Raw genomic sequence first — 15,083 nt, 5'->3', positions numbered from 1 at the left:
TGATTTTAGGTGTGTTCATGGGACATGAAGAATTACTTGTTCCCTGATGGGTCTTTTTAAATTCAACAACAAAAAAACCAGGGAGGAATTGATAAGATTAAATGATGGCTGCATTTACCAGACTCCACCTTAGATGCATTTGCAGGGAGTTTACTACTGTTATTAAATTAAGAATTCTCTTTCATTTCTTTTCACAGATGTAGAAAAACCCCACTTTATAATGCGGGTTTTCTACTCCACTGTATTGATACCAGATTAAGCAGTCAGACTTTTGTGAGGGAATTCTGTAGGGAGTCTGGCCATGGTAGAAAAAAAACTGATTTTCACAGTTTTTTTTTTTTTTTTTTATACCTCCCTCTGTGAGAGAACCAGGAAAATGGCTTTCTCATAGTTGCCTTTTAGACAGAGTATGATTCCAACTACAATCATTTTGCTTTGTAAACATTTTCATCTTTTATTATCTGCTGACAGAATAAAAAAAAAAAACCAACCCTTAACTAGCGACAGGAGTCATGAGTTAGAACATCTAATCACCCAAAATGTCCAGGGTCAAAGAGATTAATTAGAAACACAACTACATTGGGTAATCATTTAGTAGCTAGGCTACCCACCTGGTAACTTACATATAAAAGAGAGTATTGAATAAATTAACTTGCTTTGGTAGAATTACTCTAGCAAGAACTGTTAGGTCCCTGACATGTAGCAAAAAAATAAACACAAAGTTTTTTCCTAATGTGATAGGCACTGTGCTAAGCACTGGGACATCTGTCTACTTGCCAAATTGCTAAGCCACCATCGCAAGGCTGTGGCTGACTGGCTATGCTAGTGGAAAGAAGAGTGGATCAGACAGGCTGTCAGGAAGTGTGTTTGTTGCATTATGCATGAAATGTTAGGAGTGTTATACACAAGAAAATAAAATAATTGCTGTTAGCTCATATTACTGGATCAGTCGATTAACAAACTGATTAAGGGCCTACTATGCGGCTGGCATTGTGAGGGGTGAGAGTGGGGAAGGAGAACAAGACTTGGACCAAAATGAAACAACCTCTGCTTTCAAGGACCTTATCATCTAGGAAGAGAGAGAACTTGCACGTATATAGGGTGATGATAGTCTTAGTACTAAGACAGTTGGGATGCCCTAAGTAGCCATAAAATAAGTACAAAACCATTTTGATAGGAAGGCACTCTGTCTGGGTATATTTTTGGAAATTGTGTCACCAGTAAAAGGCCAGGGTAGAAAAAAAATCTGCCGCATCCTTAAAGCACTAAATCCCTCACCACGGAGCTCTGTAAAGTAAAATGCAGCATTGTGATTTATGTCCTGTGTGGGACTATCTGTATATTTTTATGCTTTCCCATTCATAGTTCACAACAGGGCCAATGGCTCAGCTTCTCAAATGTTCTGCTCATTCCCAAAAGAGCCTAGTGCTGTTCAGGCTTGTAGGTTTAGGCCTTCATGTGGTTTCTCTTATTCACCAGTTAGGTCCCTTGCACCCATGGGCTATAATCCCCAAAAGAGCTGCAAGCTGGGGAACTTCTTCTTAATGGCCTACCTAGAGCACGGCTTTGTTTTGTTTTCTGCCTGCCATCCCCCATTGTCTCCTCTCCACCTCCTAGAATCCTTCAAGGCTCTTGTCTAATGCTACCTGCTACATGAAACCTTTTCTGCTTCCCCATCCTTGGCTTCAGGACCTTCTATTCCCCCACCCCCACCAGATAGGCGCGTATGTTGTTGCCCTTGGCTAGACTATAAACTTTAGGTGGGCAAGGACCGTTTCTTCTTATCTTTATATTCCCCGGTGCCTACCACTTAATAATTGATTGTTGATTGATTGCCCAATGGAGAAGAATAGTTGATTGAATTGGGCCATACAAGTGTGAAATTTGGTTGCCTTAACATTTGGGGAAAAAAATCAGTGGAGGCACAGCATTTTTCCAAGCTCTTTGGAAATGAAAAGACACGTAGAAATAAGTACCTTAAATATCCTTAGCAACTCCCTACCCCGGAATAAAGCCAGTATATCCATTCTTTCCAAGCTGGGAAGGTGGGAAAAACCAAAGCATGAGTTCCACCAATTAAGGTATATGATGCTTTCATTCCAAGCAGCGCAACATTGTATCTACATGTCAAACCATTTTATGTTATTTAAATTCTTGCAAATTTTTCAGTCATCCCTAAAACGTACATGATTCATTTTGGCTTGCTGGTCAGTTTCAGGGGAGGTAAATGGGGTTATAGGAACTGAGGCACAAGATTCGGGTTGGCTTTCAAAAGGTTTTACCCCTTACACCTATGTTGTTATTTTTAACCTAAGGAAATATTGTTTTCTTGGAATTCAGCTGCATCAGCCACCACAGGAAAGAGAATTACAGTTGAAAATAGTGAAGAGCTATCATAACGCTGGGGCTTTACCAACGAGAAGAATGTGGCTTTATTTCACACCAAACAACTGAAAACACAGGGAAGGCTCTGTAGAACCTAGGAATGGTGGGTATTCAAACCAAATTAACATGTGAGTGTTCTGCATGCAATGTACAGTTACGATTGTCTTGCAATATATGTTCTGCTCTCCAGGATTTAAAAAATAAATAATAAGACCAATATACTGGGACTTTGACAGGAAGTATAATTCACGATCTTTCTATCTCTGCTTTTGTTGTGCAGTCATTTCAGTTATGACCAACCCTTTGTGACCCTGTTTGGGGCTTCCTTGAAACAGATACTGGAGTAGTTTACCTTTTCCTTCTCTGGCTCATTTGATAGATGAGTAAACTGAGATAAACAGGGTTAAATGACTTGCTCAGGATTACACAGCTAATGTCTGAAGTCATAATTTTATTCAGAAAAGATGAGTCTTTTTGACTCCAGGCCTGGCACTCTACCCACTGTGCCACTTAGATGGCCACAGTGCCGCCACTTTGGTTCTAAAGCCCAGGACAATATTAAACATATGAGGACTTGTGTAATAAGTCAGGAAGGCTTTCATACAGAGGAGGGTGGGGTCATCAACTCAAAAGAAAGTAAATTCAGACAGAGAAATCAAGAGATTGAGTGTTTTTGTTCACAGATGTGACAGAACTCATCACCAAGTCCTTCCCTGCTCTTAAAATACTGAGTGGACATTCTATAAAGGACTTGCTTGAAATATTTTGGAAGTGCCAAATGAATGGAAGGCCCTCAGTGGATTTCACAAAGGGAATGAGATAAAGCTTAGAAGGAAGTGCCCTAATCTAAATAAGTTCAGTTACTAGAACTACCAAATAATCTCTCTGCTGATACACGTCTCACTTACTGAATAAAACAAACAAACAAAAATTTATATTCAGTTGATGTCAATGGTAATATGACATGAGAACTTTCAAAACTTTTGATTTTTAGAGTGTATTCTCTTTGCTGACACATTTGAGATAATTTAGAATCCTTGTATATCAAGTCTACTTAAATTCCCTAGAGTCATACTAAATATGTATAAATATAAATGCTGCTCCTTTGAGGGATCATTGTTGATTTATTTTTTTATTTTAGTCTGGACCTGTCATTTCACTGGTGTCAACAAGGAAATTTCCTCCACCAATGAAGATTTACAATTTTTAGTCTTTAGTTGCCAGAGACACAGAAGCAAAGTCAGCCATTGGTTAGAGGAAGAATTTGAATCCAAGTCTTCCTGGTCAGCTTTTCTCTCCCCTACCCAAAGGGTAATAATGCCAGTTTGTAGAATGTGTCCAAACGTAGTTGAAGGATTTTTACTGAATTTACTCCATATCAAATATTGAGACATAGTTCGTTAGTACCATAGCTTTGGCAATCCTCTTTCTAAATCAGGGCAAGAGGTTCACATCCAATGTTCATCTGTTGAGAACAGGCATGTTTGAGCACTTATGTCATAGCTGACTTTCCAAGAGCTCTCCAGACTGAAATCAAGGAAACAAGATGTGGGTCTCACCAAGAGGGGATTTTCAAAAAGAAATGGCTCAGTCCCCTGCTGTTAGACAATAAGTAGGTTTCTTGCAACTTTTATTTCCAGGCCATGTCTGTAGCACTAATGTCAGTCCCCTCCTGGATTGTTGGTATGCTAAGAGAGGGGACAGTCCTTGAAGTCTGTAGTCCTAGGTTTTTGACCCAGCATAGGACTCTAAGCCAATCTTAGGGCTAAGCCTGGGTTTCCTTATCTGCAAAATGGGAGCAATACTTCCTTTACCTACCTTATAAAATGTTTGTGAGCCCTTGACATCCTAGAGTGCTATATAATTGTTATAATCATGCAAAGGGATAGTTCAGGATAAATTATTCCCCTGTCTGCCTGCCACTCCTGAGTTTCATTGGAGTCTTTCTTGAAGAGTTTTATTGGAATCTTTGCTCCTAAAGAATAAGGTTTAAAAAAAAAAATCCTTCCTAGGAATCAGAAAAATCTTTTTGGATGACCAAACAAAGCCTGTAACTAATAATTAATAACAATAGCTAGCATTTATGTAGGGCTCTAAGCTTACAGAGTACTTTATTTCTCATCTTATCCTCATAACAACCCTTTAAAGTAGGTACTATTATTATCCCCACTTTTACAGATAAATGACTTCTTGCCCAGGGTCACACAGCTAGTTGATGTTTACTATTTACTGTTAAACAGTAAACAGGAACTGCTATCATCAGGTCTTCCTTTCTCCAATTCTAACACTATCCACTTAAAGTATCACTTTAAGAAAAGGTGTGCATTCCAGGAAAAGAGAGACAGGGAGCATGGGACTGTATTGATTATACTTGGAAATAATCATTCTCTTTTGTGTTTTAATGCAGTAAATGTCTGGTAAACATTACCACTGAAGTAAACATCTGAAAATGGTGGGTGAAAGAATGGGAATTTGCACATAGGTGAATGGTTAATATTCCATTGGGCACATCCGCGCTTTGCAGAATGTCAGGCTTACTGGTCATCTAAGGTCTGCAGACGACAGCAGAATGGAACATACGTTTTACAAAAGATCTAACTGAAAGTTATTTCGAACAAACAATAGGTCCCCATCAATAAAGTTTCAAGAGTATGGGAATGTGCGCATGCCCAGTTGTTCAAGATAAACTGGGTAAGCTAAAAGAAGCACATCGCGGTCAAAGCCTTTTGGCAAAAAGGGAATTTGATTGGCATCTTTCAACCATATTGTATAAACAGAAAGGATCAAAAACGTTCAATCATAAGAAACTGTATTTGTCAATATATATCAGCAACATAAAAATATTTTTTAATCAACTTCCATGAGATAAGTGCATTTTTAAAGAATCCTCCTATAGACAGAAATGTAGGCATTTCTCCCATTCCAACATTTTTCCAACTTGTCTCTTTAACTCACTCTAACATAATCCCTACCCAAGTCTATTATTAGAATGGTAGAAAACATTCTTTGTGACAATTCCAACCAAAGCTTGATCCCCTATCAAGTCAGAAAAGTGAGAATTTCTCTCCAGATGATTTCTCTCTCGAGCTGTATTCTCTACTTGACACAGGGAATTAGGTACAAAAACTGCTGTGTAGAGTCTTGCAAATGGCAACTGGAAACGTTCATTCTGCGGAGATTAGTGAACATTGTTCAAAGGTAAACCATTTTTCCTCCCTAAATGAGCAGTCTAATTTACAAAACTGATTTCCATGCAGGGGGACCAGATCCATATTAGTAGAAATTAGCATTTCATAAGTGAAAAAAAATGAAATATTGCCATATCACTCACCACACTTCATCCTCTAAATTAAAATTCATATTGATAGCTGGAAACGTCATACACAATGAAGCACTTTATATGATGTAATAAGAAAGCAAAACCATTTTTCTATGAAAACTTTTTGAAGGGGAGGAGCCCAGGGTTCTTCACCATCAGGGTGGTTTACTCCAGGTATAGACCTTCCCTCTTTAAATACAAATCAACAACTTGTCTATAACTTCAGGTCTTAGCAAATTCTCTGAAGATGTTAAGTCATTTGTCCAGGTGAACACAACAATTATGTGACAGAGACAGATCTTGAACCCAGGGGGTCTTTTTGACTCCAAGCCTAGCTCTATGCATCCTCTTCATGCTGCCCTTTGAGAACAGTTAGGTATTAAAACTCCTTAGCCAGACAAAAGGCCCTTCATAACATGATACCAAAAGCTATAATGGATTCAGATTGCTAATGCTATTATTGATAACTGTACTGGGCTTGCTAATCTGCTAATTCAGTACAAATTAAAGAATTATAGTATAATAATGTGTACTATACAAAAAGTCATATGCAACACTTAGAAACCTGGCAGTATTGAATTTTAGACTTCTCTAGGTTTTAAAGTCCTCAAATGGAATGATGTACAAGGAATGGAACTTCTGTTCCTTGTGAACCTCAAGAGCCTACGATTCTCTTGAAGGCTAAATGTACCTTCATTCATTCATTTAGAAGCAGCCTTAACAAGTCTAAGTTAATTTGAACCCAAAGTGAACAGGGTCCAAATTGTAGAATCTGTGATAAACCTGACCCCAAGTTATGGGGTTGGTTGGTTGTTTTTCTCCCCTGTTGAAATGAGAAAAACTGTAATGGATAACATTTTGGATAAAAAATAGTCAATGAAAACCAAACAAACCACAATTCACCTCTAAGAATCAGATTGAGATTTACATTTTTATAGATTTAATCAGACACAGCTGAGTATTTAATCTGATATTCTAGCCTGTTCACTAACCATCAAAAGTATCTTCCCAAGTAATTTTTTTTTTTGCATTGGCTTTTTTTTTAACGTTTTAGCAAGGGTTTTGCATAACTGAAGCCAAACCTGAAACCCTTATCAAATTGGTTCTGTACAACGGATGTATATTTTCAATGACATATGCCTTTGTACAATATTTACAGATTCTCTCCATCATGATAAAAAAAAAGACAAAATAAATAAAAACATAAAGGAAGGAAATGTTGCTGAGGCTGGGGGCTTTTTTTTCTTTTATCTTTCTCAAACAGATGCTGCTGGTCTCCTCAGTGCGTGAAGCTGGCTAGCCAAGATTGTTTTTCTTCCTTTTACACGGGCTGTGACTGGGATCTTGTTTCAGTTCTTGGTACTGCACCTGTTTAAACAGAGAGTTCAGAGAAAGACTGGTCAGGTGGCCACTTACTGGCAAAAGACTGAAAAGCAAAGGAACGAGAGAGTGTGCCTGGGGGAGGGAGGAGGGGTATTCTCTTGATGCAAGCTGCATGGGATCTGCAGCTGGGCTGCAGAAACAATGGAGTGAAAGAACTGGAATCAAAAAGGAAAACAGCATTAGGAAAATCCTGCCAGGAAATACATGAGTGCACTCATGTAAACTTTGGGGATGGGCGAGGGTCTTTTTCTCTTCACCACAAGATACTACACTGGGAGGGGAAAAAAAATCCCAACAAATCACCATAGACAACAGTACTCCAAAAAGCCCTGGATGATAATTCTTTGCGGCTTCATGGGGTTTTTTGTTTATTTGTTTGTTTTTGAATACATTTCTAAGTTCAGGTTCAGCTTACATTCTAGTGTCTGGGAAATGAAATCAAATGGCCCCGGTGAATAAGTCTAGAGAAAGAAAGTCCTTTCTTCAGCTTGGCCTATATAGGAGCGTTGCAGATCCCATGAAGATAGTGGAGAAGATAACGCTCTCATCAACAGGAGGAACCCTTTCTTTGCTTGTGATATGAAGCTCTAAAAAACACCCATTCTTTCTTCACATATCAGTTGTTTTAGGGCTGGAAGTCCATTTATAATGACCTAGCCCAGCTCACTTTTTACACATGAAAAGACTGAAGCTCTGAACAAGTGAAAGGATTTATCCACAGCCACACAGCAAGTTAGTGGAAAAGTTGGGACTCCCACCTGTATCTCCTGACTATTCCAATGCTTCTTCCTTTATACCACTCAGTCTCCCTACTTATAAAGAAAACAAAGATCCCTTGCTCATCCCCTCAAAATAGCTCCACTCATAAGCTTGATTCTTGCCAAGGATTGAGGGGATGTTTCTCCATTAAATGTCTGCTAGTTTATTTTGTTTTCATAATCTAATATTCCTATTTCCTCCCTACAGGTGGTGGTGGCCCCAGGCAGCAGCATAGCCCTCAACTAACTCCAGCTGAACATCGTTTGGGGGTTGTTCCCAACCCTTCCCACAGGTTGGCTAGACAATCCCCCTCTTGTCAATACCCGTTCTCCAAACTTTTTTCTTATGACTAGGTAAGCTGGAAGTTTCTCATGGGCAAAATCCAAGTGAAGATGCATTTCTGAATGAAATAGAATGCACAAAAGGTCTGGATTTCAAAATGAATGGGACAGAGAATTGAAAACTCAAGATCTAATGTGACAAATTATATTACAAAACCAAGGACAGTAGCAGAACCCTGCAAAAAAATTTCAATAACAAACCTCTACAGAACAGCATTTCAAAGTTTAACAACTAATAAATCAAAGCATTTCAAAAGCCTACTTACTACTTGTACATCAGAAGGAACTCGGGAAAGGAAGTCAAGGAGCTCATTGTTATCGATTGCATATGGACTCCGAAGCTTCTTTGTAAATTTATTAATGCCTGGAAAAATAATGGTTGAAACGTTATTAAAATCTGTATTTTTTTTATGCTAAGTGGGAAACAAGAGCAAAAATTTATTCCTGCTCATGAGAAGCTGATAGTCTGATGTATCTAGTTATTTACATGCCTGACAATTTGAAGATGTATTTTGTGAGATAACCATTTACCTAGAGAGTACCCCTTCCCCCTGGTCTGCTGGTATAACGATTTGGGCTATCTCTGCCCCACCTGGTAGGAATGAAGGCTAACTCTTCTCTCATCCACAACTCTGGGAAGCCATTTATAAATTAAAGCAAGAGTTCTCAAAAGAAAATTCATCCCTTGTTAGTTTAAGGTTTTGGTTTTTTAACCACAAAAGCTAAAAGTTCAAAAGGTTTTGATTGCGACTGTGATCTGAGTTGGAAAGGGATCTAACAATATTCGGGATTGTACACATTGGGTGCTTTAAATGAAATAAACTCTAAAGGCCTAAAGAGAACTGAGATAGATGACATTTCCAGTTTCTTAACTGGGGACTGAGGAGGTGCAACATGGGTAGATACTCCGCCCTTCACAAAATATTGACTTCAGTCTGTTTCCTCATGTGGGGTGTGACCTGAATAGTTCCTAAATCTCTGATTAATATTTCAACAACCCACTAAGGGCCACAACAACAAACAATTCTTTTTCTATTTAATCTGATGAAACAACAGGCCCAAATACCTGCCCTGAAAATGACTTCCAAGTCAGTTTTTCTTAAGAGGCTACTAAAGGATACTTACCTAGATTCCACTAATGTGTGCCACTGAATACAGACATACCTTTGTTGTTTACATGCCTGACAGGGATTTGAAGATGTGTCTTGTTCGATAATCATTTACCTAACCATTTACCGTCCCCCTGGCCTGCTGTTGTGTGCAATGTTTTTTTTTTTCTAAGACTTCTTTGCTAAACCAAGGACAAATCTGACCCTACCTGAGTTGGAGGTAATAAACTGTCCTAAGGTGACACTCATTCCTAATTCCTTCAGTAAAACAGCATCTGTTTTAAATATAGAAATGAATGAAAGAGGAGGAAATAAACATTCAATAAATACAGTGGGACTGTTCTTGCTCCTTCTTCCCTCTTGTGGTAAGAACAAGGTCATAGCTTGCAGTTTCTTTAAATTGTAGGATTCCAGAAAACAGCCCCAGTTTTGTTTTGGTTTTTAGGGGTCAAAAGCAATGAATGCCCTTTGAGATCCTGGAGTCTGCATTAGGTATGACACGAAGCCTCCTCAAACTTGAAAAGACTTGAGTTTGGAGACAGAATATCCCTAATGCCCCTGATCATTTTATCCAAGTAGACTGTCATAAAGCTCTTTCAATACAAAAGAAAATATTAAAAACCCACTCTTACATTTGGCCTCTGCTCTTTCTTCCTCTGGACAGCCAGATGCTTTTGGGAAGTTCATGACCCATTTTTGGTGCCTTGTTTCATACTTAGAAACAAGGAGGGAGGAGGGCACAATTCTCCTTCACTCCAGTTTCTTTCCCTTTTTCTAGCTGAATATATATAGGCAAAGGAAAAGGATTATTTGAAATCATTAACTTGGTGGGTTTATATGGTAGTAGTCCTTGGAGGCTGAAAATTGAGTTTTCCGAACCATGAATTTTGTCAAGAAAGAGAAAAAGTTAGCTCCAGACAGTACTGAAACAGGCAATCTCCCAAACAATGGGTCTGGGGCTTGGGAAAAGTGGGTAAGGAGAGGTGTTTGGCACCTAGTAGGTGCTTAATAAATGCTTGTTAACTAACAATAACTGTATGAACAAGGTAAGACTGAAATATTGTCTTGAAAACAGGTATGTAGTAGGTAGACATTCTGATTTAGTAGAAACAAAACAGATTTCTTGTTCCTCATCTGTGAAATACTGTGTGTTCTTGTCCATAAGACTAAAGGTGACCTCTTAGACAGCCTCCCATGTACATATACTATCAGATGATAAAGTACCATGGGGGGAAAAAAGCATATTGTCCTAAATGCACTATATAGATTGAAATGCCTCTGTTTGTGTATAAGTGGTGAAAATAAATCAGAATAATATCTAGACAAAGCTACATTTTGATATATGAAGAATCTGCACAGCCCCATGTTTATAGTATGATGAAGGCTACAATGCCGGGCAAGAAAAATGCACTTTGCAGGTAGGCCTAAATCTTTACCCTGTTGTGATTTTTAACTGACCTGTCTCTTTCCATCATGGAGCAGCTTCACGACCATAAATACAGACAACTACTGACAACATAACTCATCTCTTAAAAACAGTTTGTTCTAAGTAGCTCAGACAGTTTGGCTTTGTTTTGTTTTGTTTTTTTAAAAAAAGGCTTTACTTACCCCAGACAAGGACAATGTATCTCAGCGGAATGAAATACAGGATGATTGTGAACACACAGAGGGCAGCAATGGCCAGCCAGCTTAAGAATGGGACAGTCCAGTTGAATGTACTGAATGAAAAAGGAACATGTCAGTAGTCTGAGAGCACTTTGTACTTTTAACCAAAGATGAAGCAGGCAATGACTAGACTTCACATTTGTTACAATGGGCCTAATTAGCCTCCACCACTTTCTAGCCAGGGTGGAAACTGAGATGAAGAGTGACTGTTGGGAACTGGGGATCAATGAGCTCTGGTATCATTCTTTACCAGCTGAACCCTGATGGGCTTCTGTGGTGGCCTCAAACTCAAATAGAGCTGAGCCTACTAAACCACAGGTAAGGATCCCTAAAGCTGCAATTGATGAAGATAATGTCATATTAAGATTATCTGTGTTCTACTGTATTTTTATTTATTTTGTTAAATATTTCCCAATCATTTTAAACTAGTTCTGACCCAACTTGTAAAGACATTAGCACTGCAGGAAGCATGTTTGATACTACATGCCCCAGGGACCTTTGACCCTCCTGTCCAGTTCTGTCTCTTCCACCTAGAGCAGACTCACCTTGTTGTTCCCTTTTTCAAATAGAAATGTAAAGCAATATTTTCTAATGCTTGATAATAATAAAACATGCTTGTAAGGCTATCATTGACCGTTCCAGACTTCCCATGCAAAAATTTATTAACATGTGTCCAGAAAAGTAACATGTATGAAGATAAAGACAGAATCCTTAGGTCTATGAAACATCTAGATTTTCCCTCAGATTGGGACTGCACTTCATCCTTTAGTTGGGTTCCAGAAATATGGGTCAAGGAAAGAAGAAAAATGAGTTGTTCTAGCTTTGCAAAAATTCATCAGCTCACAAAATATTTTCCTCCTAAAAAGAGAGTTGATTTAAAAAAAAACAACACTTTTTTACTGGAAAGACCATAAATTAGATGGAAAGTTGGGTGGAGAGAACACTAATGGACTGTGGTGTCTTCCTATTTCTACCTCACCATGGTATGATATAAAGATTACTGGGCTGAGAAATGTGAGCTCTGGGTTCTGGTTCCAGTCTCATTTCTAACTATTTGTGTGACATTTATTAAGTCTCTAAATGAAGGGTTAGCCAGAGAACATCCAGAGGAGGGCATGTAAAAGACCTTTCTCAAGATGGTGCGAATGAAGATCACTTGCAAGAGCTAGGAATATTTAATTTGGAGTAGAGAAGACTTGGTGGGCAGCAGCAGAGAGGTATTTGAAGGGTTGTCATGTGGATGAGGATTAGGACCAGACGATGTGGAGATGAGCTCAGGAGGTAATGGTTTGCTACTGACTGGATGTTTTTAAGGAAAAATGAGATGACTCTTTCATAGAGATTTTGTAACAGGTTGATCAAGTGTGGGCAAGTAAACTGGTTTCTGAAAACCTTTCTAATTCTGAGATTCTGTGGCTTCCCTTCTTTGGGCCTCAGTTTCCTTATCTGTGAAATGAGAGGATAGAATAAACCTCTAAGGACCCTTAAAGGGTTGAATGGCAAGGTAAGGGACAGAAGCAAAAAGAGAGAGAAAGAGAGAGAGGGAGAGAGAGGGAGGGAGGGAGAAAATAAAGAGGATTACTTTTAAAATAGCACCTCCCTCTGCCCCCATGCAAAGGGAATGGGAATAGATCCAAGGCTGAAATTTAAAAAATAAGGGATTGCATCCAAAAATGAGAAAGGAATAAAATAACTTTTTTAAAAATAGTGAGTTAAGGCAGGGGGAAAGTTAATATGCAACATAGACAGAAAGAAAGAACAGGGAAATATACAGAAATGAGGATGAAAAAGTCCCTGTGGTTTTTAAGGATTTGGCTCCCATGTAGTAATATAGCAGTTCCCTGGAAAATCACTGACAGCTTTTAAGAGAAAGGACATAAAGAATCCAGATACACTCTGTGAAGCATCTAGGGATGGTTACCCAGTTCTATTGTCATTTGTAAAAATATAATGCTGTCCTTCAAAACATCTTACCAGTGTTAAACTGCCAAAGGGGCACTAATATACCTTGTGGTCTGGCTCTGGAGCTCTAAAACACAGCAAAGAGAGGATGGGCATTCAGTTTATGCAGATTGTTGAGGAAATAAAAGAATTTTATGATAGTCACTCATCTCTGGAAAGGCTGAAACATGAGTTCTTACCCTTAGAGTGTGAGTAGCTGGGTATGGCCAACCCATAGGATATGCCAAGGGTTGGGTTAGTGAGAGGGGTAGGGGGAGATCAACTAAGGTGGATGTGGCAACTATTTGTTAGATCTCTCTCTCTCTCTCTCTCTCTCTCTCTCTCTCTCTCTCTCTCTCTCTCTCTCTCGCTCTCTCTCTCTCTCTCTGAGTTGGCATTTTTATCATATAATTCTTTCTGGCAATAGAGCCCAAATCCCATGGTTGGATTATCTTGGATGCACTGCTTCAAATAATTGGTATGGTCTGGCTGGCTGTTTTGTTTTTGTTTGGCTTTCTTCTTTGCTAGCAATTTTGACATCTTTCCAAAGTGAACATTATGTAACTGTCACTAGGTGTAGAATCACTCCTTTTCTCCTCAAGGGACACCTGCTCGTTTCCTTTCTTCTGCCTGGATCTGCAGTGAACAGAAGGTTGAGGGTCTGCTTGCCTTCCTGTGGCTCAGCTCAGAGCTATCGATCACACTACCCCATGTGTGAGGACATCGACTATCCAATCTGGAAACCTCCTTCTGTGCTGTCCTAGCATGGGCTCCGTGCGTTTTGTCTTACTCCTCTTGGAGGAACAAGAAGGAAAGGAAATAGCAAAGGACAGTCCCCACCAGTGTGACTATTGGCGCGGGGTGGGGGGGCGGGGTTGGAAAGGAAGGTTTTGTTGCCTTTTTTTCTAGATTAAAATGTGAAGAACCTTATTCCAAAGTACCTCTTCCTTGCAGAGGGGAAAGAAGTAGATGGAGAGAGATATGAAGACAGAGAGAGAGAGTGAGAAAGACACAAGTGGACAAACTGTTTTCACTGGTTTAATCCCAGGAGAATCATCTCTTTTTCAGTACCCACAGTTTCTTTGTGCAGAAATCATTAATGTTGGCAAGGCTTTGAAAAGTTGCCATTTAGCCCACACCATGGAAAGCTCTGCAAAGTCCAGATGTCCTCCACACTGCTCTATAGCCAGGACTCAGCCTTTTTCTTCAAGTGGCCCTGTACATTTTCTAGCCAAACACCTGTTCTATGGTGGCAGCCTCCCACCATTTAGAAATGTTAGGGGAAAAAAAAAAACAACCTCATTTCTGCTGTGTCCCTCAACTTTAAAGCAAATAATTCAAAGTTTTTTGCATTGAAAATCAGTCTTTCCATCTCCAAGTCTCAGACTTTAATATAGCAGGCCCAGGAAAAACAACATGAAAGTGCACATTATCATGATAGGAATTTGTATGTTGTAGAGAGCTGATATGTGGATTGGAAGGGAAGGTTCTTGGGAATAGAAGTAACATCTGAATTAGATGAGGAGAAGACCTTGGAAATTTGCCAGTGAATCCTGCTTGGAGGTGAATTTGGGAGAGAGGAGACTGCCACAGTTATTAGGATTGTCCTACCTCTCCTCAAAAGAAACTCAGTACCCATGTATATGTGGGAACTATATTACACAAGAAATTATTCAAAATAAAATATATTACCCCCCAGGAACACAGGAGGCACTGGATGAATAGGTTACACCTTGAGTTCAAATCATTCACTTCCAACAAAGTCAGTGTAAGCCTAAAATTCTGAATGTCCTGGATACGAATAATAAGCAAAGCTATGAGTAGATAAGTGAAAACTATAGGAAAATACCTCCATCCACACAGCACCATTGCTTAGAATAGGCCATTGGCAGTCATCATGGAGACTGGAATAACATTTATGTTTAGTACAGTTGTTTTTTTTTTAACAAATCCTTTTAAATTTACATTTCTTTTTTTAAAAAATGTTTATGTAGAATATTTCAGCAAATTAAAACATTTGTAAATAAACTAAACAAAAATAAAGAACTGCCTCCACTTTTTCATTCTAGCTTAAGCTGCCTTTATTTTGTTTAAAAAGCCTACAAAAAGTTTGAAAATTTGTGTGTGTGAAATCTAAACAACAAGATGATAATGTATTTCTCCTGCAGCTGTGACCTCCAC

General features: G+C 38.9%; 2 protein-coding genes across 16 annotated transcripts in view; one reads left to right on the top strand and one right to left on the bottom strand.

Moving 5' to 3' along the window:
- SLF1 (SMC5-SMC6 complex localization factor 1) overlaps positions 1-8,455 on the top strand; it is a 125,866-nt gene extending 117,411 nt beyond the window's left edge. For 8 of the 10 annotated variants that reach the window (XM_072606116.1, XM_072606115.1, XM_072606118.1 and 5 more), the window contains one exon: positions 2,341-5,240. In XM_072606116.1, coding sequence (XP_072462217.1) covers positions 2,341-2,399 — 59 coding nt within the window. In that variant the 3' untranslated portion in view covers positions 2,400-5,240. Of the gene's footprint in view, positions 1-2,340; positions 5,241-8,053 lie in introns of those variants that run through there. The other 2 variants (XR_011966443.1, XR_011966442.1) reach the window with 2 other exon arrangements.
- Positions 6,620-15,083, bottom strand: part of MCTP1 (multiple C2 and transmembrane domain containing 1) — a 725,942-nt gene continuing 717,478 nt past the window's right edge. For all 6 annotated transcript variants that reach the window (XM_072606122.1, XM_072606125.1, XM_072606124.1 and 3 more), the window contains 3 exons: positions 10,905-11,014; positions 8,454-8,551; positions 6,620-7,072 (listed from right to left, as the gene is read on the bottom strand). In XM_072606122.1, coding sequence (XP_072462223.1) covers positions 7,001-7,072; positions 8,454-8,551; positions 10,905-11,014 — 280 coding nt within the window. In that variant the 3' untranslated portion in view covers positions 6,620-7,000. The remainder of the gene's footprint in view (positions 7,073-8,453; positions 8,552-10,904; positions 11,015-15,083) is intronic.

Source organism: Notamacropus eugenii, chromosome 4 (genome assembly GCF_028372415.1).
Source record: "Notamacropus eugenii isolate mMacEug1 chromosome 4, mMacEug1.pri_v2, whole genome shotgun sequence".
In the NCBI taxonomy this organism is placed as follows: Eukaryota; Metazoa; Chordata; class Mammalia; order Diprotodontia; family Macropodidae; genus Notamacropus; species Notamacropus eugenii.
The sequence above is the reverse complement of the archived record's forward strand: the minus strand, read 5'-3'. Positions and strand labels throughout refer to the sequence as shown.